Source organism: Azolla caroliniana, unplaced genomic scaffold, assembly GCF_043228905.1.
Source record: "Azolla caroliniana isolate FFs.n. ecotype wild unplaced genomic scaffold, voAzoCaro1.0.p SCAF_9, whole genome shotgun sequence".
Taxonomy (NCBI): domain Eukaryota; kingdom Viridiplantae; phylum Streptophyta; class Polypodiopsida; order Salviniales; family Salviniaceae; genus Azolla; species Azolla caroliniana.
Genome location: NW_028230444.1, coordinates 21,473,238 through 21,496,915, shown reverse-complemented (window position 1 = coordinate 21,496,915; position 23,678 = coordinate 21,473,238). Strand labels below are relative to the sequence as shown.

At 43.3% G+C, this 23,678-nt stretch overlaps 1 protein-coding gene across 1 annotated transcript; it reads right to left on the bottom strand.

Moving 5' to 3' along the window:
- Positions 1 to 149: 149 nt before the first annotated feature.
- On the bottom strand, positions 150 to 9,032 carry LOC147860600 (uncharacterized). Its single transcript, XM_087324923.1, has 5 exons — positions 8,687 to 9,032; positions 7,938 to 8,027; positions 3,454 to 3,550; positions 3,216 to 3,355; positions 150 to 598 (listed from the first exon to the last, which is right to left on the bottom strand). Exons 1-4 carry the CDS (start codon positions 8,967 to 8,969, stop codon positions 3,217 to 3,219), a joined length of 609 nt encoding a protein of 202 aa, XP_087181049.1. The 5' UTR covers positions 8,970 to 9,032; the 3' UTR covers positions 150 to 598; position 3,216.
- Positions 9,033 to 23,678: the final 14,646 nt, after the last annotated feature.

Genomic DNA, 23,678 nt, shown 5'->3' with positions numbered 1-23,678 from the left:
TGCCTCAAAGGACTTCACCATCACTTCATTGGGAATAGACAAACATAACTCCCTTCACCAACGCACAACTTGGAATAAGCGTATACCTGTTTTAGATTCCATCGATTATTGTTAACAGAAAATCGAACACTCAAAAACTTAGGCCCTCATTTTGTCAATGCACGTCCTTTTTTAAATTATATTTAAAATGTCTCTTCTCCGATTGTTGTTTTTACATTAAATTAATACTTGCTGTTTTTGTGTGATTTATGTTTTTTAATACACTTATGAATTGTGGAAAATATATAATACAGAGATCAAATAAGACATGTAAATACAATATACCATCAAAAGAGAATTAAACGGAGACAACAAATGGAGGGTGAGGCACTTTAAATAAAATATAGAAGAACAACTTTTTTATAGGTGAGAGCTTGAGGTGGAGAAAAGATAAAGCTTTCAATGGATGTGTTTAAGTTCAAAGCCCGCTAGTCATTTTTATCCATTTTCCTCCTTGAATCTTTAGATCCATCCAAGTATCATTGGAAGCTTAGAAATTGAAACTTCCACCCCTTCTTTGATGTGACCAATGAGATGCTGGCACGTGAATACCATCAACCTGCATACCATCCCTTGTGAATGTCGCTGTAGCATTTTGAGATATGTATTTCAATCACATATTAGAGTACATGGAAGTATTGCATCAGACACTTTAGAACATAATATTTTGTATTGAATGCACGTGTATAAATAAGAACTTATATTCATTCAGGGTTGGGAAACAAGAGATTTGGGAAACAAGGTTGGAATTTTAAGATTGATTATACTACCACAAGTGCTGATGTGACAGAAATTGATCACATTCTTTTTCTTTCTACGAATCCAAATACAATCTATTTGAGGGTAATTAGTATGTCAAGGGTCGTAAATGTCTCTAGAATTCCTGCAGGTTCCCTTTCTTCCTCACGGTTCATAACCCCTTGTAGGGAAGGCAATGCAAGACAATGAACAGAAAAAAAGCTTATGATAGAATTTAGGAAAGAACCCCAATGCTACTTAGAGAAACCTCCTTCCAAAGTATTAAAAAGAAAATAGTGTTATACAATATAAATATTGATAGAAGGCTAGAAGCACTAACAAGAGCCAAGAAAGTTAGACAAAACCAGTCTTTCCTTAGGTAGAAACAATCTAGAAACAACGTCCTCTTGTTATGTTTACAATGACTCATCAATGGCAGCAAATCATGCATATCTACGCTTTCAGATGGAGAATGAATGCACAAGGGATGTATATCCCAGAAGAATAGTGGGCTGACTAAATACCAATTTAGCCCAGGGACAATTGATGTATATCGTCATATAGTATATAATGGCATGCTATAATCGGATACTTATACACCCCTAGACAAAGTCACACAAATCATCGCATAAAGTAGCCACAAATGCCTTTCCCCACACAATGTGCAATGCATCCAAACCTGAGTCATACAAAATAGTTGGTATGATAAGGAATGTTGTGATATAACAATATCTTTGCAACATGAACTAACTTGGAGGCAACCTTCCAACTCCTTGTGAGGAAGAAGAGATCATATTTAGCTAAATATGAAGCACACATGTATCACTTGTTCTTAGGACAAGAGTATAAAAGAACATGGAAAATGTTTTATGAGAGGCAACTTACACACAATTGACCTCACCTCAAGTGTGGCATGAATATGCAAAGCTAATTTATGATATCCCTGGGCAGCCCCCACCCACCTGACTCACGGCCACGTGAATCCACCTTTTTTATTCCACATATTATAAGAAACACCATTTATCGGTTACAATTTGGGAAGGCCCAAGATCATGATGGATTAGTAAGTGAGCACTTTATCTATGCTCGTGACATCTTGCTCCTATTGCTAGCACACATCTTGCTCCTAATTCTTGGATTACCAATCAGAAAGATTCTGGAACAGTATTTGCTTCTGTCATCAAAACAACTTGCTAAACATGGACATATTCATTGTTGGCATCCTGAAATGCAACAATGGTTCGACTCACATGGCATAAGCATCAATGCACTACCCCTGTTCCAATATAGGTTGGATTGCCCCCATCTAAATATGAACAAAGTGGAAAAGAATAGAGTGATCAGCCCCAGGTCTCTTGGTAAGAAGATGGCATGTTATAAGACAATGTGTACACACATTGAAGGATGGATTCATCATCAGGACCTCTTATATGTACACACATCTATCCCATGCGTTGTGCAGTGTGATAGGGCAGCTGTGAACTTCACATCAATTAGCAATTGAGGCCTGCTGTCGCGAAGTTATGCACACACAAATATGCATGAATACCTTTTGAAGAAAGAATTTGCCAATTGTGTCATCAGATGCAAGAGTTTGAAGAACAATATGTTTGTCATTGTACTGTTTTTAAAAAAATAAGGGGGAGATACCATTGCCTCTTTAACTAATGCTTTGGCCCACAACACAAGGTAATGGAATATAAGTACCAACAGTGCTTGGGGGTTTCCTTGTTAGAAATCAAGGGACACATGGAGAAGGTGTTAAAGGGCAACAATAGAACCACATGAGCTCATCAACAAAGAACAATCACAACTTTCTTTAGCCCCATCATTCCTACTCATACCACAAGCCAATCAAGAGCTATACAAATGCACACCTAACCAGGACATTGCAAAGGGGTTACAATAGATTGGGCAATAGCAATTTATCATGCACATATGCCTCGGCCTTCTGGACCATGGTCTCATCACCCTTGCCATCAAAAAATAAAGGCCATTACACCCTGCCATTGCAAGTGCTTCCGTGACTTTTGAGACCTCTCCATTCTAGATAGACTTATGCTAGAGATATTTGAAAGATCTGATTTGAGAATCTTACATGTATGGATGACAAGATTCTTCGGTCATGTCTTAATCTATTTCAATTTACTTTTTTGCTTAGTTACATTTATTTATTTTAGTTTGTTGTTTCTCAAAGATGAGACAATATTTTAAGATGATTGCCCTTGTTTGGTTTTATAGGTCATTTTGGCCTCTTAAAAGACGTTAATATTTCTTTCTTTCTTTCTCCTTTCTTTCTAGTCCTATGATCTGGTCATGCTAGTAAACATAATGAACATGGCTATAAGCAGTACATATTAATATGTACATGTACATAACAGATTTATAATGTCAGTGTACTACATGAAAGAAACTTTATGATTTAAGGTAGAGAAAACCTTATTCTGCAGATTTGTTTCCCTTTAATGCTTCCATGAAAGTGGTTCTCTCCTCTTCAGACATTGCAGCAGTTGAGCAATCTCCAACACCCCAATCTGCTCCCCTTTGACAATATTTATTTTGAATTTCTTGTTTGTGTCTGTTACATTGTTTAATCAAAATTCACAAAGAGTACTAACATTCATAAAAGGATGAACATCAAAAAATGTTTATGAAGATCAAACATGTGGATCATACAGTTCTGCGTTCTGCTTTGATCTTTTTAATAACTCTTGTACTAAGGATGAAGACTTGAATTTTTCATCTAGACCTTCATACCTTGCTTTGTTTTCTTCTGCATAAAAGAAAAAGTGGAATGAGAATCCATACAAACCAGGCACATAACATCCATTACCATACCTTTCAAAGATAAACTATGGACGTTAATTTACGACAAATAAATGTCAGCATGACACTTGTCAATACCATACAGATAGGAAAGAGTAAACGGTTGTCAATTCTCAATATTCTAACATGATATCAAAGTTGAGAGGTTGGATCTAGATTAAGACTATACATGTAGTCGTTGTCTAGTACCAAAGAGATAAAGAGAGATAGAATCAATGGACTTGTCCACAAATGTTGCATTTGCTCCATAGCACATTTGCCCTAGTCCATTGTCTAACGGAACATAACAATCGGTAACGGTTCGGTTTGAATTGAACCAAACTGCAAAACTGCGGCTTAACAGCTTAAATTGTTCAGTTCGATTTGGTTCAAGTTCAAGTTTTTTTAACAGTTCGGTTTTGGTTTGGGGGTGGTTCGGTTTGAAACCGCGGTTTAAATGGTTTGATGGTTTAGGGTTGCCAATTGATTAGTTTTTTAAATATTTTTTTGAACAACCTTTTCATTTTTAAGCCTAATTCTCACATTTTAGGAAAATTCATTAACATTTTGAAAAATTAAAATTTGAAATAATGAAAATAATTTATAATTTATAATTTATAATTGAAATTTTGAATTTTGACCTAACATGAAAACTAAAACCGAACCACAAAACCACGGTTTTCACGGTTTCATGGTTCGGTTCAGTTCCGGTTTAAGTTTCAAAATTTTTAAACGGTTTGGTTTTAACACCCTCGAACTGAACCGAACTGTTGCCGATTGTTAACAACTACACTCTCTACACATCCTACCACACCAATTTCTCCAAAACTTGACCTACTTCAAGCTTGGAAGAGAAGGAACCTTGATGCATTGTGTAATATAGCCATTGGTGTATGTGACTATACGAACATTAGTGCAACATACAACCAAGGCACAAGAAGCTTGCAGCATACTGGCCAGCTAGAAGGAAACCAGGAACTATACAAGGATAGAGAGCCTAGAAAATCAGCTTGCTGCAAAGAAGCTCACTGATGGAGAGAAAGTGGAGTCCTTCGTAAAAAGAATTAATGATCTTCAAGATCAGCTGGTTGTCAGTGGTGTAGCAGTTTCTCCAAAGGATATGGTTCGTCAGTGCCTTCAAGTACTGCCTTCCAAGTATGATGTCCTTGTGACAGCATTGAACAGTCCGATTTGATGCACTCCTTTGAAATTTGACGAACTGAATGAATGCTGCTTGAAGAGGAGCAACAGCTGAAGACAAGAGAAGAAGATTCGGCATTTGTCGTCAAGAGTAAGAGTAAAGGAACATCAACTAAAGGAGTTGGAAGAGGATACCAAAGAAGAAAAGTTTAATGGAAAGTGCTTCTACTATGACAACAAGGGTCACACTATCAACGATTGCCGGAAAAAGATGGCAGATGAGAAGAACCAGTTCACTAAGACTTCTTGGTGACAGCCAAGTCGTCAAGAGTAAGAGTAAAGGAACATCAACTCAAGGAGTTGGAAGAGGATACCGAAGAAGAAAAGTTTAATGGAAAGTGCTTCTACTGTGATAACAAGGGTCACACTATCAACGATTGCCGGAAAAAGATGGCAGATGAGAAGAACCAGTTCACTAAGACTTCTTGGTGACAGCCAAGTCGGCCAACAATGTTATGGATGAGCTTGAGTTGTGCGTCATGACTGAAGAAATGTGCTCTTACATCGACACTCCAAGTCGTTGTTGAATTGTGGATTCTTGATAGTAGAGCATCCCGACATATGACGTGACTACTACAACTCTTGTACACCTCTACAAGAATCTAATGTGGACAAAAGCTTTACAGCCGAAGATGCATAGATGATCATATGAAGTTGATTTACTAGAATAAATCTCCTCCGCAATGCAACATTTTTCATCTCATTCACATCCCACCTCATTGTCTCCATTTTTCCTTCTTCAATACTTTAGTTCAGTCATGTCTAAATGCTCACTTGTTAATGAAGCTTTCTTACATTCTCTAATCTTATCTTCAAGTTTTGTAACCGTTTGCTTAAGTCTCTCATTCTCAATAACAAATCGTTTGTAGTTTTACATTCTCCTTCATGAGTGCCCTAATATCTTTACCTTGTTTCATTTATGGTTTCTTGAAGAGAAATCAAATGAACTCCATTATGGCTGACTTTGTTGCATTCAAGAATCTTTAGTGATCTTGGCTCATTATCTATCATGGCCCCGGACAGTGTGGCTCATTTGCGAGTGTTTGCCATTGTACGACCACACCCTATGAGAAATATACTTTTGAAATCTGTATCGCTTTGATGAATTACAAAACTTATCTTCCAAGATCATATCATAGATCTTGTTGTGAGTTTCAAATCAAACCATAACTTGTCTTTGATCAGACCTCTAATTTATTCCTATCCCTCTCTCTAAATTACTCCTTTTTCTATAATATATTTTCCTTCTATCATATACTCTCTCTCTCTCTCTATATATATATAATATATTTTACTTTGTCATATGAGGTCTGATTTTGACAAGATATGGCTTGAATCAAAGCTCACAACAAGATCTATGATATGATCTAAGAAGATTAGTTATGTAATCAACTAAAGCTAGCAGGTTTTAGAGGTATACTTCTCGTAGGGTTTGGTCCTACAATGGCAAACACTCGTAATGTGGCCACAAAGTCCGGGAGTATGATCGGTAATGAGCCAAGATCACCAACGATTCTTGATATTAATGCAGCAAATTCAACCACAATGGATAAAATGTGTATGAGTCACTTGATTTCTCTTCGAAAAAGAATAAACAAGCAAGGTGAAGAGATTAGGACACTAATAAAGGAGAATGCTAAGGTCCAAATTGTTGTCATTGAGAATGAAAGTCTTAAGAAAATGGTTGCAAAACTTGATGATGAGATTCAAGAATGTAAGAGAGCTTTTTTCAAAACAAATGAGCGCCTTAACAAGATTGAGTTAAAGGAAGCATTAAAAGAAGAAAAAATGGACACAATGAGGTGGGATGTAAGTGAGATGAAAAATGTATGCACAACGAAGTCATGGGCAGATGTATGTGTTGGGGATATGGTATCAAATTCATCTATTACACATGTGATGAATCAAGAGAAGAAAGTATAAAGGTTCCAAATCGTACTTAATCACCTCCACCTATTGAACTTGAAGATGGACTAGAGCATGAAGTTGTTGCTATTCTTGATTCCAAGTTTGTTCAAAACAAGCTATATTATTTGGTGGATTAGCTAGGCTATAGTCTGTCACAACAAGCTATATTATTTGGTGGATTGGCTAGGGTATAGTTCGAGCGACCGCACTTGGGAACCGGCAAAGAATGTTACAAATTCTCGAGCCCTTGTTGAAGAATTTCATCAACAATACCCAGACAAACCAGGTCCTTAACTAAAGACGACTTGCAATACTCATCGTTCGAAGGGGGGGATAGTGTCTTGATGTGACCCCAAACAAGATTTGAACTCGTGACCTTACAATACACGGGTCGAGGCCTTACCATTAGGATAAATTGTAATATGTAGGATATTATTTTCATTGTTATTTACCTAGGTCCTAGAACTTTTTGGAATAATAATCTAGAAAATTCATGAATACTCTAGATTACTCTTGTGATTCTCTCACATCCTCTCTCAGGCCCACAAATCACGACCTCAACACCTTTGTCATTGCAAAATAAAGGCCATTATCTCCCGCAATTGCAGGTGCTTCCCTCACTTCTGAGACCTCTCCATTCTGGATCAACCTATGATAGAGATCTTTCGAAGACTAAAGTTATAATATATCTAACTTGCGAACTTCACATGTGTCGATTGTTTCGTCTCCTTTTTTATCTTATTTACTTTTATATTTACTGAGTAATATTTATTTTATTTTGATTTGTTGTTCTCAAAGACAATACAGCACTTAAGATGTAATCACTTGTTTGGTCTTATAGGTATATTTGCCCAATCTGATTGGTTTATGCATAATCACAACAGCTCCATTTTATTATGTGTACACTCTAGGCATAAAAACTGTTATTTTCCAGCAAAACACACATAACTGTTATGGACATACAACAGACAACTCAAAAATAGCATTATTCTTGACTTATAAGTCAGAATCTAGCATAATACAGGATTAACACATGGATTTGTCACGAATGAACAGTGAAGAAAGAACATTATACCTGAGAAAAGAATCAGATACATACACAGAACACAAATGCATGCACTGCAAAGAAAGAAGCTAACATGGTACACAATACACACATAGAACAGTTATGAATGTACAACAAGCCACTTGAACATAAAATTATGCATGAGAAGTAATCTAATATTGAGTGCTGAAATAAAACATACCTTGAATTTTCTTGAGAATGCCAGGTGTTGGTAATGATGGAAAATCAAATGAGGTTAGTCCTGTGGATCCTGATAAAATACCAGCTTCACCTACAAAGGATCAAAGAACCTGCTGACCTTATCTGAACATATGCCATTAAATGAGAGCCCCATACTCAAGCATTTAAATGGCTGTCTTAGATATGCAGCTTAAATTTATCTTCGTGGTCTTCCTTTGCAATTGAGCAAGCATCAAAAAGGACATTCCATGATAGGCAATACTTATTTCTTAAGGGAGAATACAGATGACGAAATTTCTTAAGAATGAATATTGAAATTAATGAAGCATTTCATCAAAATTTGTGAGAAAGAATACAGAAGAAACATAGCAAATTACAAGACTATTTAATTAATGAAGCAAATTACGACATTACTTGAGAATCAAAGTTACCTTTCAAAAGAACGCATTCAGAGAAAGGAATACAAATCAAGAAACTGTTAACTTATTAAGAAGACAGAAAAACTAAGTATTACCAGGTTTTTTCAGAAAGAGAATAGACAGAAGAACATTTCAAGAAACTTCATGAAAGGACACTGACTAAAGATTTCTTGAGAAAGATTACGTAGAAAGCTGAGAAATATTGCAAGCTTTCTCAAGAAGGAATACACAGACATGTATCGTACATAATTTTTCTTTCAGAAAGTTTAATACAGGATAAAAACAAAGCCTTGAGAAAACGTTCTTAGAGCATCACGAATCAGATATGTACCTGGAGGAGGTGAGCAAACGGAAAAGACGAGGATAGAGGCAGCGAGCGGAGGAATTATGGAAGAGAATGGGGAAGAAGAAGATTTGAGAGGTTTCTGATGATGGTGGTGGTGTGCAGACGATGATGAATGTAGCGAATCGGATGCTTCTGTTGCTGCAAGGATTGACAAGTTTCTCGTGCGAGAGTGATGAAGAAACAAAGGATGTGGGACAGTTCGGAGGCTGTGGATAGGTGCTACATTACTGGAAGGGAGGATACACAGAGAAGAGAGGACAGGTGCCATGGAAAGCTTGGTGAAGAAGAAGAAGAAGGAGAAGATAGAATGATGAGCTCCCTTACTTGGGCATGGGATACAAAATTCACACATAATGTTCAAGTCTATGTACGTACGTATCGTATATGTAGTATGTATCATATATTGACATATTCGTATTCGTTGGGGTTACTAAACGAATGCACGAATACGCATAAGAATCCATGAAACAATATTCGTTTTTAAAAAAAAGATCATATTTTTTAGTTTTTTAGATATATCATATAACAAAAGAGACTTCCACATTAAAAAGGGGATATTTAACTTCACATTAAAAAAGAGACTTACATTAAATAATATTGTGGTGTACATGTGTTCCTTTGTGCCACCTTTTTAGCACACCCTTTTTAGGATGCGTGTACCTAAGCCGACTCACCCTTTTAGCACACCTTTTTTAGCTAAGCTAACCCAAATGGGTACCTTTGTATCAACTATAAATTGAGTATGAAGTAAGAAGCTAACTAGGTTGGTTTTGATTTCTTATGTGCATTTCACATATTGGTGGAGAAGTGGGGTACCAATCCCCCACGTCCAAACATCCACCTCTTCTCCCTCACCTTAGGTTACCCACTAACTTCTTGTCCCAAGAGTTTCTCTGATCCCCCCGCCTACACGATAGCCCTCCTGTCCCCACCTCAGCCAAGTCCAAGTGGTTGTCAGTCCACAGGAGCGATTGATCTCTATTCGCCTATAACCCTCCTACCCCCCACCTCAACCAAGTCCAGGTGGCCCTCAGTCCACAGGAGCGATTGATCTTTCTCCGCCAATTGATCTTTCCCCGATCCCGCTCTGACACGATAGCCCTCTTGTGCCCCACCTCAGCCAAGTCCAGGTGACCCTCAGTCCATAGGTGTGATTAATCTCTATCCGCCAATTGCTAGCTTGTTTTCTGTCACTAGCCCCGTCCAACTATTATCTGATCAAGGATGCCAGTTCCACGAGGATGTCCTCAACGTCGTTACAACTCAACTAGGTGTCCAACAAGTGTTTAAGTCCCCATACCATCCATGCTCAGACAATTTACCTCACCGGACGACTCAACAAGACCCTCAAGAAGGAGATTGCCGCTTACATCAATCCATGCAACAAAACTTGGGATCAATTCTTGCCTTTCGTCACCCATGCCTACAATACATCCGTACATGCATCGACACGAAACCCTTTTCAAGCACTCTATGGGCGTAACTAGGGATCAGCAACGGCTCGGCTCAAGCCTAAACTGTTTGGCTTAGCCAGCTTAAAGCGGCTTAGCGGCTCAGCTCGACCTAATTTAGGCTTGAACTTGCCTTAACGGTTTGAGCTCGGCTCTGCTTGGCTTGAGCTTCGCCAAACCGGCTCAAGCTGGCTAAGCCGGTTAGAAACTTTAGAGCGAAGGGAGAGAGAGAGAAAGAGAGGGAGGGAGGGTGACAACAGACAAGGGGAAAGAGAGAGAGAGACTACACAAAGGGGGGTGTAGGGAATGAACAAGGCCGTCAGTGCGGAAGAGATCACATAGTATGAATCTGTGAGGAAGAAATACCTGTGTATGAGAGAGGCAAGAACAAATTACGTACAGAGAGAGAGAGAGAGAGGCACAAAGAATATATCTATATTCATAAAGGGGCAACCGTTACAACAATGAACAACCAACCTTTACAAAAGGTTACAGAGTCACTTTATATAGTGACTCACTTAGGGCAACTGCCCTTTATGTTATTTACAGAAATAGCCCGAACTTGGGCTCTCTAAGAGGATAGTATGAATACGTCCATTATACATTTGTATTCGACACTCCCCCGTAATGGGCGTATACATGGGTTATCTAAAAAATACAAGTATAGGCATAGGTTCTCGGACAGGTCAGTTTTGTTCGAATCGGCATGATCCGTAGACAGAAGACCGAACTGGTCAAGTCGGAAAAGCTAAGGCTGATCGTCAGTGAACCGATGTCTGTTGTCCGAAACCATCCTGCACTATGTCCGGCTTCAACCGGACCGATATGTTGTTACGCCCATCTGTTACCGAAGAGACCGGAACCGGTCTGCCGAAAGACACTTGGTCATTCCATCTGCGACATTATCGGTTGTGGATATCTTCTCTAAACCGATTTTCCCGGAAATGACGCAGTCCCGAACGAAGTGATATCGAACTTCGATATGCTTGGAGGCGTTGTGATGAACCGGATTTTTCGACAAAGCAACAGCACTCTAACTGTCGCTGTAGACAACTGGAGCCGAGTCGGAGTTAACTTGCCGAAATGTGTGCGCCAGCCGACCGAGCCATAAAGCTTCTTTCACTGCATCGGAGGCAACTACATATTCTGCTTCGGTCGTTGAGGTGGCTGTGCACTCCTGAAGTTTCGACTTCCATGAGATTGCTCCATTGCCGAATTTAAAGCAATATCCGGTTGTTGATTTGTGAATGTCCACACAGCCGGCTGTCATGAACAGTACTGAGACAGAGAAGGAATTAGTACTAAACGAAGGATTAGTACTATGAGAGGTGTGGAACTTCTTCGAGAGAAGGAAGAAGTGAGCGAGACAGAGAGAAAGAGAGAGAGAGAGAGAGAGAGAGTGATGATAAGAAAGATATTTATTATATGAAGAGAATATACAACGGTGGCTAAAAGGCTTAAGACTGGCGTTGAACCAATTTGGTTCAACATAATGCCTAGTGCCCTCTTTTATAGTGTTTTCAGGAGTAATCCTGAAGCTTCTAGAATGTTCCAGAGAAATCTGGAATATACACTAATTTCCTATAATAAAATGTAAATGAAAATAATATCCTACGTATTACAATAGATGGTCTAATGGTCAAGAGCTCGACCCATATAACCTAAGGTCATGGGTTCGAGTCTTGCCATATCATGACACTATCCCCCCTTTAAAACGACGAGTGTCACGAGTCGTCTTGGATTGAGGACCCGGTTTGTGTGGATATTGACGATGGAAGTCTTCAAGAAGAGCACGAGCATTGGTTACATTCTCGATCGGTTCCCAAGTACGTTCGCTGGGACTATAGCCTAGCCAATCGACTAGATAGTAGAGCTTGTTGCGAACAATCTTGGAATCAAGAATGGCGGCAACCTCGTACTCCGGCCCATCTTCAAGCTCGATCGGGGGTGGAGGTTGAATAAGACGTTCTGGGATGGTGCTCTCGTGGTAGGGTTCGAAGAGAGAACTATGAAACACCGGATGTATCCGAAGTTGAGGAGGTAGATCGAGACGAAAAGCAACATCATTAATCTTTCCAATAATACGGAAAGGACCTAATCGCCGATAATCCAACTTCTCACATGGACGAGTAGTCTTGATGTGTCGTCGTAGCAACCACACCCGATCTCCAATATTAAAACTAGATGGAAGTCGATGACGATCCGCGTAGACCTTGTGTGTTTGTTGAGCTTGTTGGAGATGAGTAGATAAATCCGCTTGTATCTTGCGTAACCGCTCCAAACGATCCTCCGCGCACGGATTTGTGGACACCTCTGGGGTTTCAAGTACACTCCACCGGGGGTGACATCCCGTATAAGCATAAAATGGCGTAACTTTAGTGGATGCGTGGATAGAGTTGTTATAGGCAAATTCGGCGAAGTGGAGAATATCTGTCCAGTCGTCCTGATGATAGCTGAGAAAGCACCGCAGATACTGTTCCAACGTTTGATTTGTTCGTTCAGCTTGACCGTCAGTTTGTGGGTGGTAGCCGGAAGAGAGGTTACAAGTGACCTTGAGCATGTTAAAAAGGTGCTTCCAGAATTTTGACACGAACTGGGGTCCACGGTCGCTGATGATACTATCGGGGAGTCCATGATGCCGACATACTTCACGCATGACAATTTCGGCAGTGTCTTCACTGGAGATCTCCTTAGTACATGGCAAGAAATGAGCCATCTTCGTATATCGATCGACCACCGTTAGAATCGCATTGAACCCCTTAGAGACTGGAAGATCTGTGATGAAGTCTAGAGCAATGGATTGCCACGGCTTGCTTGGAATTGATAATGGTTCTAATAAACCATATGGATGATGCCTTGGCATTTTCGCTCTGCAACATGTATCACAAGTCCGAACAAAATCCTCGACAAATTGTCGCATACAGGGCCACCAGAATGATCGTTGTACTAAATGTAATGTTTTAGTACTACCAAAATGCCCAGCTGTATATGTGTCATGACAGTTTTGTACTACTCGAAGGCGGCAAGAACCATTAGGAACATACAAAAGTTCTTTAAAGAAGAGTAATCCATCATGGTATTTGAATTGCTGATAGTCCGTACCTAGTGGTTGCGACTGTGAACACGACGCTCGAGAGGGATCAATTTGTGCTAGTATAGCTTGGGCGAACGCATCTGTCTTCAAGTCTTCACGTATGGTATCGATAACGCGGGAATCCATAGGCATGTCAAAGATTTGTGTTGCTTGTAATCGTGCCGGTCCCAAGATGACTTGTTTTTGGTTATCGAAAGCTGGCTCGCCAGGACGGGGTGCTAGATACGAACGTCGTGATAATGCATCTGCCTTCCCTTGGTGCCTCCCCGGACGATATGTAATTTTGAAGTCGAAACGCGTGAGGAAGTGGGCCCACCGAGCTTGACGTCGATTCAACACACGAGCATCCTGAAAGTAGGCAAGATTCTTGTGGTCACTAAATACGGTGACTGGATGAGAGGATCCCTCCAGAAAATGCCTCCATTGCATAAAAGAATCCACTATTGCCAATAGCTCCTTATCATGGATTTCGTAGTTGATTTCGGCGGCATCAAACTTGCGTGAGTGAAAAGCCACAGGATGTAGCTTTTCATCATTCCCCTGTTGTGACAGAATGCTCCCCAATGCAAAATCCGATGCGTCAGCTTCGATAATGAATGGTTTCTCCGGATCGACATGAGCTAGAATTGGAGCCGATGTAAATGCTTTTTTAAGACTCTCGAAAGCCATGTCCGTTTCTTCAGACCAGGTGAACGGTTGTCCCTTCCTGGTAAGTTGTGTGAGAGGTAGAACGATCTTTGAGTAATCCTGTATGAACTTCCGGTAAAAATTGGCAAAGCCTAAGAAGCATTGCACATCCCGTACCGAACGCGGAGTCTGCCATTCTACCACCGTTCTGACCTTAGCTGGGTCCATGGAGATGCCTTCTGACGAAATGATGTAGCCGAGAAATTCCACTTGGTTGCACCCGAAACTACATTTTTCTAGCTTTGCATACAGACCATGTTCTCGAAGTCGTTTTAGTACTAATAGTACATGAGAATCATGTTCTTCTTGGGTCTTTGAATAAACCAGTAGATCATCCAAATAGATGATCAAACAATCATCCAATAGATCTCGGAATATATCATTAGCCATGTGCTGGAAGACTGCCGGCGCATTAGTGAGGCCGAACGGCATGACAGTATACTCGAAGTGCCCATATCTGGTGCGAAACACGGTCTTCCATTCGTCTCCTGGTCGGATCCGTACGAGGTTATATGCTCCCCGTAAGTCGATCTTCGTGAAGAACCTGGCACCATTGATCCGTTCTAAAAGACTTGAGATAAGGGGAAGAGCATACCTATTCCTGATTGTAACCTTATTCAAGCCACGGTAATCTACAACGAGACGAAGCGATCCATCTTTTTTCTTGACGAAGAAAATGGGCGCACCGGCTGGAGATTTCGAATGCCGAATGAAACCATTTTCCAAATTCTCCTCTATATAGGCCCGAAGGACTTCCAGCTCGGTTGGTGACAAATTGTAGATCGGTCCCCATGGCGGCTCTTTTCCCGGTTGTAAATCGATGGGGCAATCGTACGGTCGATGATGAGGAAGTGTGTTGGCTTGTACTTTATCGAACACATCGGTGTAATGACGATACTTCTCGGGAAGTTGAACGGTGGATTCTTCTTTAGTGGTGCTGGAGGGGTTTACTGATATTGCAAAGAGGAACATTTCCTCCTTGTGCCCTTCTTTACGCAACTGACGTAGCGAAATGGTTGCCATCTTCTGAGTTGACCCTTGGGTTTGTCGACACCGGATTTCTCTTGTTCTCCAATCTATGTCAGGGTTATGTAACTCGAACCACGGTAGTCCTAAAACTATAGGATGTTCTGGGATACTAATAATATTAAATGATACTACACATACTAAGTTATCTAGGACAATATTAATGGGCTCTGACTCTTCTAGGATATTTCCGGAAGCAATGGGACGTCCATCAATGACTACTACAGAGGCTGGACACTGGAGTTTTCTTAGGGATATCTTATGAGCTTGAGCAAATTTCTTATCCATAAAGCAAGAGTTAGCTCCGGAATCTAGGAGTGCTAGGACATGTACTGGAGGGGTACTTTTAGTACTAACTATTACTTGGGCTACGAACACATCACTAACTTGCTTAGAGGGAATGGAACCACTAATGGGCTGCACAGATCTAGGGCTGTCCAACCAAACGGCTCCTATTTTGGCTGGACTTAGTCGTTTAACTCTTCTTCTAACTGACTAAGGACATCAAATTTGTTTGCTAGATCTGGGATATTAGTACTATTAGGACTATCAGATATCCCTACTGAAATAGGTTCGGATTTAGTACAATTAGAACTAGCGACTATTTGGTTTACCTGTCTTCTTGGCCTATGGGGGCAATTTATTGCGATATGTCTTGGTCCACCGCAGTAAAGACATAGTCGATTTGTACGGCGTCGCTGCTTTTCTTCTTCGGATAATGGCCCTCGACGACGTGTAGTGTCAATCTCCATCGGAGTCGGAGTATTCGCTGGAGACGCATTATATGACTCCCTCGGAAAAGGTCTTGCTACCACTGAGGCGTAGGTGGGCTCTGATCTTGCCCTCGGCATCTGTAGCTGTCGTTCCGAACGTCGCTCAAAGAGGCGGTTGTCACATCTCACCGCGCGACTGATTGCTTCTGTTAAGGACTTTGGCTCTTCGGGGAAGGTCAAAAGTAAATCCTTGACGTCGTTGCGTAAACCATAACGGAATTGCTCCATCAACGCTTGATCATCCCAAGGGATATCGGCGGCGAGTAGGCGAAAATCTGCAGCGTATGCGGAGGCTGGACGGTCACCTTGGCGTAATCGCCGGATTTTGTTGATTGCGGTCCTGATGCTGTCAGTATCTCCGAAACATGCTTTAAACTCACCTAGAAACTCTTCAAAATTGTTGAGTAACGGAGATTCCTTTTCTAATAGTGGAGTGAACCATGACAACGCCGAGCCACTTAACAAAGTGCCTACTAAACCCACTCGTGATGCATCGGTGGGATATCGGGAAGGATGCATTTGAATAACTAATCGTACCTGGTTAAGGAATCCTCTAAACTGCGATCGCGTTCCATCGAACTTTGTGGGAAGGCCAATCTTAGGTTCTTTATGAATCCCTTGTGTTCCGGGCCCATGTTGTTGCATCGCTACGATGGTGGCTTTGAGTTGTTGCACGCGTAACGCAAGTTCCCCATGTTGTTGTTGCGTTTGCTGCTTTTCTAAGGAGATTTGCTGAAGATCCCCCAGCAACCGTTGGTTTTCTTGTTCCAAAGCATGGAACTTCTCCTTCAAGCATTGGAATTCCGAGAAAACAGATTGATATTCTTCAGCGCTAACAGTGGCCATGGGATGAAAGAAAAGAGGAATAACAGAATAGTAGGAAATGAGAGAGACAGAAGGTAGGCAAATTGGTTCAAACTGTCATGAACAGTACTGAGACAGAGAAGGAATTAGTACTAAACGAAGGATTAGTACTATGAGAGGTGTGGAACTTCTTCGAGAGAAGGAAGAAGTGAGCGAGACAGAGAGAAAGAGAGAGAGAGAGAGAGAGAGAGTGATGATAAGAAAGATATTTATTATATGAAGAGAATATACAACGGTGGCTAAAAGGCTTAAGACTGGCGTTGAACCAATTTGGTTCAACATAATGCCTAGTGCCCTCTTTTATAGTGTTTTCAGGAGTAATCCTGAAGCTTCTAGAATGTTCCAGAGAAATCTGGAATATACACTAATTTCCTATAATAAAATGTAAATGAAAATAATATCCTACGTATTACAATAGATGGTCTAATGGTCAAGAGCTCGACCCATATAACCTAAGGTCATGGGTTCGAGTCTTGCCATATCATGACACCGGCGAAGTCCGAGTCGGTGTAACCGGCTACGCCTGAAGTTGAGTTCGGACCGAAAAGGATGTCGTGGTCTTTTGTGCCAGCTAAATATCTGAACACATGCTTGACTGCGTTCCAGTGAGATCGGCCGGGATTGTGCATAAATCTGCTGATGACTCCTACGGCGTGAGAAATATCAGGCCGTGTCGCGACCATCGCGTACATCAGAGAGCCTACTGCCGGTGCATACGGTACCGACTTCATGTCTTCCACCTCCGGACCGGATGTCGGGCAGTCTCGCTGAGAAAGCCAAAGATGAATGGGGAGCGGGGTCGAAGCAGACTTGGCCGATTGCATGTTGAAGCGTTCCAAGACACGTCCCATGTAGTCAGTTTGAGACAGAAAAAGCTGTCTTTTGGCACGATTCCGACTAATCTTCATTCTGAGTATGTGTCTTGCCGGACCGAGGTCCTTCATGGCAAACTTCAATCGCAGTTTCCGAACGAGTTCGATGAGCTCTCCGATATGCCGACCGGAGAGTAGCATGCCGTCCACGTAGATGATGAGGAAGACAGAAGAACCGTCTTGAGCTGTTTTGGTGAAGAGGCAGTGGTCCTCATCGCTCTTGGAGAAGCCGACCGACTGGATGAAATCGTCGAACTTCTTGTACCACTGTCGGGGTGCCTGTTTCAGGCCGTAAAGACTCTTCCTGAGTCGGCAGACTAGATGTTCCTGACCGGTGGCCACAAAGCCTTTCGGCTGCTCCATGTAGATTTCCTCCTTTAGATCACCGTGGAGGAATGTCGTTTTCACATCTAGCTGAATCAGCTCCAAATTGTCGGCGGCCACAACACCGAGCATGAAACGAAGGGTTGTCATTTTCACCACTGGCGAAAAGATTTCGTCGAAGTCGACGCCATATTCCTGTCGAAATCCCTTCGCAACTAATCTGGCCTTGTACTTTGGGGTGGTCGAGTCGGATGTCTCCTTTAGTTTATAGACCCACTTGCAAGGAAGAGCACGTCGATTCTTCAGTAAGTCGACCAGATCCCAAGTCTTGTTGGCGCGGATGGAGTGCATTTCTGACTCCATTGCCAAATGCCAGGTGGCTGAATCGGCAGCTGCTGATGCTTCTTCGTAGGACGTCGGTTCGCCGGCGTCGGTGAAGAAAATTCCAGGAGAGTACTGTCGAATACATGTGTATAATGGACGTATTCACACTATCCCGTTTTGGCCATTTATGTAATTAGCATAAAGGGTAGTTGCCCTAAGTCGGTCACTATATATAGTGACCTTGTAACCTTCTTGTAAGGTTGGATGTTGTATTATTGCTTTGGGAAATAGAAAGTTGTTTTCTTTTGTCTCTCTCTCTCTCTCTCTCTCTCTCTCTCTCTCTCTGTGCACGACCTAGAAACTGTCATACGCAGGTACAGAGAAGAATCGAATGCTTCTTGATCTTCCGCAAAGACGACATTGTCTCCAACATCTGGTATCAGAGCCTGCACAGTAGTCGGTCCTTCAATCCGCTGTCGGCCGTCGTCTCAGCATTCGGTTTCCTGCGTCATTCGAAAAAGAGAGAAGAAGAACAAAAGAAAAACGAGGTTTTGCACCTCATCGCGTTAGATCCTCTTGCTTGGAGTAAGCCATCAGGTTGTACTCTGTTCCTTGTGATCGTAACCGCTCGAGGTGAAATCCCCTTGTGTATCATTGACACGATCGTGCTCCATTCGGTTAAACGGCATCCGAAGTAGTCAACAAACGCTGCTCGCCGCTCGTTGTAACCACTTGGTGCAGATCGGTCTCAAGACAACAACCCCAATTCGTGCTTCATCCGGCTGATCGACATTCGAGAGGATCAGTTGGATCTGTCTCTCTCGTCGCTGCAGCCACCCGAAGCAGAATCGGTCCAGATAATCGGTTTCAATAATCGGTATTCGGCATATATATCCGAAGCGAACCGGGCTCACTCCGACTCGGCAACATCCGGGAAGACCAGTCGGTTCTGTCCCTCAAGCTACCGGAGTCAATTCGAGCAAGTTCAACAAATACATATATCCGAAGCCGAACCGACTCGGGTTCAAATCCGACTAGAACGATATCGGGTGAGCCAACCGGCTGCACTCCTTCAAGGTTCGTAGTCAACTCCGAACCGAGCTTCGCCAACCGAAACCAAACTTGATGGCATCAACATCCGGCTCGTCAGAAATGAGTCTACGAAAGTTCGATGGATCGAACTTTAACTTCTGGAAGGAGCAAATGCAGGACTATCTCATAGTCAAGGGGCAAATCGATCCCATCGAAAATGAAGAACCTCCAGAAGGATACAAACCAATTGAGTGGCAGAAGCTGGACAGAATCGTCCGCGCCACGATTCGGATGCACCTATCGGAATCGGTATACTTTACGGTGCAATCGTGTACGACAGCATTCGAACTGTGGAAAACACTGTCGGACACTTACGAAAAGAAGGTCGCCGCAACGAAGATGTTTCTGATCCGGCGCCTCTACAACTTGCGGATGAAAGAATCCGATTCGGTCCAAGCACATCTCAATGAGTACGAAAGTATAAGCTCCCAAATCTCATCTCAGGGGACGGCAATCGAGGATGAACTCAGAGCAATGATACTCATGAGTAGCCTTCCCTCATCATGGGAAACTTTTGTCACAACTGTGTGCAACGCGTCCACCACGGCTGTCAAATACTCCGAAGTCACGAGCGCAATTCTGACCGAAGCAGCTCGGAGAAAGTCTTTTGCCAAAGACTCAACAGACGACGCTTACGTAGTACAAGGTTCGACAGACCGATCGAACATACGAGGAAGAGATTCCTCACGACCGCCGAACAATCAGCGAAGACGGAGCCAGTCACGGGATAACCGAATCTGCAACTATTGCAAGAAACCCGGACACATCAAAGCCGACTGCCGCGCACTCAAGAACAAGAACGACAAGTCTCAGAGATCAGACAAGAAGAGTGGCCGGCATGAGGAGATCAATTACGTCAGCTTCTCAGCTGATGTGCTACCAGACGACCCGAATATACTATCAATCGAAAATCCAGTCGGATCAGAAGTTCTACTCACGACTGAAGAATCGAGCACATGGCTCTTAGATTCGGGCGCGTCATTTCACGTGACTCCTCATCGATCCCAATTTCGGCAATATACGATCCGTCACTCCGACTCAGTTCGAGTCGGCAACTCACAACACTGTGACATCATCGGAATCGGCACAATAGAGCTCAACCTTGCAGGTGGATCTACACTTGTACTCCACAATGTCCGACATGTACCCGAGCTCTCAAGGCCATTGATCTCAGTCGGACAACTAGATGAAGACGGCATTCGTGCCGGTTTTTCTTCGGGAGGGTGGACACTCCACAGGGGGAACCTCCTGCTTGCTAGAGGACCCAAGATACACTCCCTGTATCCGTTACATGTTACGCTCAGAGAGGGTAACCTGTTTTTGGTGGATATTCCTGTGTCATCACTATGGCACCGAAGATTAGGACACCTCAGCAAGGCCGGCATCACGCACCTATCTAGAGCCGGATACATCCCCAAACTCTCCTTCTCCGACCATCAATTCTGCGAGCATTGCCAGTATGGCAAACAAGTAGCCGCATCACACCCGACATCAGCACCAAGAGAAACGAGACCTCTTGATTTAGTCCATTCGGACGTCTGTGGCCCAATGCCGCATCAGTCTCTAGGCGGTGCCTCTTACTTCGTCAGTTTTATTGACGATTCGACTCGAAAGGTGTGGGCTTATCCAATTCGCACCAAAGATCGGGTCTTCTCGATCTTCACCGATTGGCTCGCTATGGTAGAAAATCAAACCGACCGAAAACTGAAATGCTTTCGGACCGACAACGGGGGAGAGTTCAAATCCGAAGAATTCGTCAAATTCTGCCGACAACGCGGCATCCGACGTGAATTTACGGCACCACACAGTCCGGAGCAAAACGGGATTGCCGAACGCATGAATCGGACAATCCAAGAACGGATAGTTTCCATGCTCCAACACTCCGGACTGTCGGATGGCTTCTGGGCAGAGGCTCTACTCACGGCAGTACACATAATCAATATGTCGCCAAGTAGACCTCTAGGACTTCAAATTCCTCAGGAACTATGGATCGGCCGTAAGCCGAATTACGACAAGCTGAGGATCTTCGGATGCGAGGCGTACGCCCTTATTCCGAAAGATGATCGCCGAAAACTTGCACCTCGGTCCAGGAAATGCATTTTCCTTGGCTATGGATCAGACGGCGAAATGGGATACCGACTCTGGGACCCCGAACGCAGACAAATCGTTCGAAGTTCGGACGTTGTGTTCAACGAGTCGGCTATGAATCCATCAATCGAAAAACCGATCGAAGTCCGAAGGGTAACATTTTCCGATGTGCCGACCCTTCAAGAAGGCCCCGCTCTCAACACACGGTCAGCTTCACGGATAGCTGAACCTTACACCACCGACTCGGACAACTCCGACTCGGCACAGCAGAACAATCCGCTTTCGGACCATCCGACCTTGATACCCGATGCGACCAGTCCAATCTTACCTCGACGATCCGAGAGACTGTCGCAACCTCCGGAGAGGTACTCTCCTGGAGTCTTCTTCACCGACGCCGGCGAACCGACGTCTTACGAAGAAGCATCGACATCTGTCGATTCAGCCACCTGGCATCTGGCGATGGAGTCGGAAATGCACTCCATTCGGGCAAACAAGACTTGGGATCTGGTCGAATTACCTAGGAACCGACGTGCTCTTCCTTGCAAGTGGGTTTATCGACTAAAAGAGACGTCTGATTCGACCACCCCAAAGTACAAGGCCAGATTAGTTGCGAAGGGCTTCCGACAAGAATATGGCGTCGACTTCGACGAGATTTTTTCACCAGTGGTGAAAATGACAACCCTCCGCTTTCTGCTCGGCGTAGTGGCAGCCGACAACTTGGAGCTGATTCAGCTAGATGTCAAAACAGCCTTCCTCCATGGCGATCTCGAGGAGGAAATTTATATGGAGCAGCCAAAAGGCTTCGTGGCAACTGGCCAAGAACATCTAGTCTGCCGACTCAGGAAGAGTCTATACGGCCTCAAACAGGCACCGCGACAATGGTACAAGAAGTTCGACGACTTCATCCAATCGATCGGCTTCTCAAAAAGCGATGAGGACCATTGTCTTTTTACCAACACAGCTCAAGATGGATCACCCATCTTCCTCATCATCTACGTGGACGACATGCTAATTTCTGGACGCCACGCGGGCGAACTTGCCGATCTCATTCGGCAACTGCGGTTGAAGTTTGCCATGAAGGACCTCGGTCTGGCACGACACATCCTTGGCATGAAGATTAGTCGGCATCGCAATAAACGACATCTTTTTTTTGTCTCAGACCGACTATATCGGACGTGTCTTGGACCGCTTCAACATGCAATCAGCCAAATCTGCTTCAACCCCGCTTCCCATGAATCTTCGGCTCTCTCAGCGAGACTGCCCGACATCCGGTCCGGAGGGGGAAGATATGAAGTCGGTACCGTATGCACCGGCAGTCGGCTCCCTTATGTACCTGATGGTCGCGACACGGCCTGATATCTCTCATGCCGTAGGAGTCGTTAGCAGATTTATGCACAATCCCGGCCGATCGCATTGGAACGCAGTCAAGCATGTGTTCAGATATCTGGCTGGCACAAAAGACCATGGCATTCTTTTCGGTCCGAACCGAACCTCAGGCGTAGTCGGTTACACCGACTCGGACTTCGCCGGCTGTATAGACAGTCGGAAATCAACAACCGGATACTGCTTCAAATTCGGCAATGGAGCAATTTCGTGGAAGTCGAAACTTCAGGAGTGCACAGCGACCTCAACGACCGAAGCAGAATATGTAGCTGCGTCCGACGCAGCAAAAGAAGCTTTGTGGCTCGGTCGGCTGGCGCACACGTTTCGACAAGTCGACCATGACTCGGCCCCAGTTGTCTATAGCGACAGTCAAGGTGCTGTTGCCCTGTCGAAAAATCCGGTTCACCACAACGCCTCCAAGCATATCGACGTTCGATATCACTTCGTTCGGGACTGCGTCATTTCAGGGAAAATCGGTCTAGAGAAAATATCCACAACCGACAATGTCGCAGATGGAATGACCAAGTGTCTTTCGGCAGACCGTTTTCGGTCTCTTCGGCATCAGATGGGCGTAACGACAAACCAGTCCGGTTAGAGCCGGACACAGAGCAGGATGGTTCCCGACAACCGACATCAGTTCCTTAATGATCGGCTTCAACTGTTCCGACCCGACCAGTTCGGTCTTCTGCCTTCGGACCCTGCCGACTCGAACAAAGCTGATATGTCCGAGAACCTAAGTCTATACCTGTAATCTTAGATAACCCATGTATACGCCCATTACGGGGGAGTGTCGAATACATGTGTATAATGGACGTATTCACACTATCCCGTTTTGGCCATTTATGTAATTAGCATAAAGGGTAGTTGCCCTAAGTCGGTCACTATATATAGTGACCTTGTAACCTTCTTGTAAGGTTGGATGTTGTATTATTGCTTTGGGAAATAGAAAGTTGTTTTCTTTTCTCTCTCTCTCTCTCTCTCTCTCTCTCTCTCTCTCTC

Coding starts and splice junctions, on each gene's coding strand:
- LOC147860600 (XM_087324923.1), bottom strand. CDS start 8,969: ATGGCACCTGTCCTCTCTTCTCTGTGTATCCTCCCTTCCAGTAATGTA. Junction 3,551..7,937: donor CATTCTCAAGAAAATTCAAG/GTATGTTTTATT, acceptor TCTTTTATGCAG/AAGAAAACAAAGCAAGGTAT. Junction 3,356..3,453: donor TCAAAGCAGAACGCAGAACT/GTATGATCCACA, acceptor ACAATGTAACAG/ACACAAACAAGAAATTCAAA.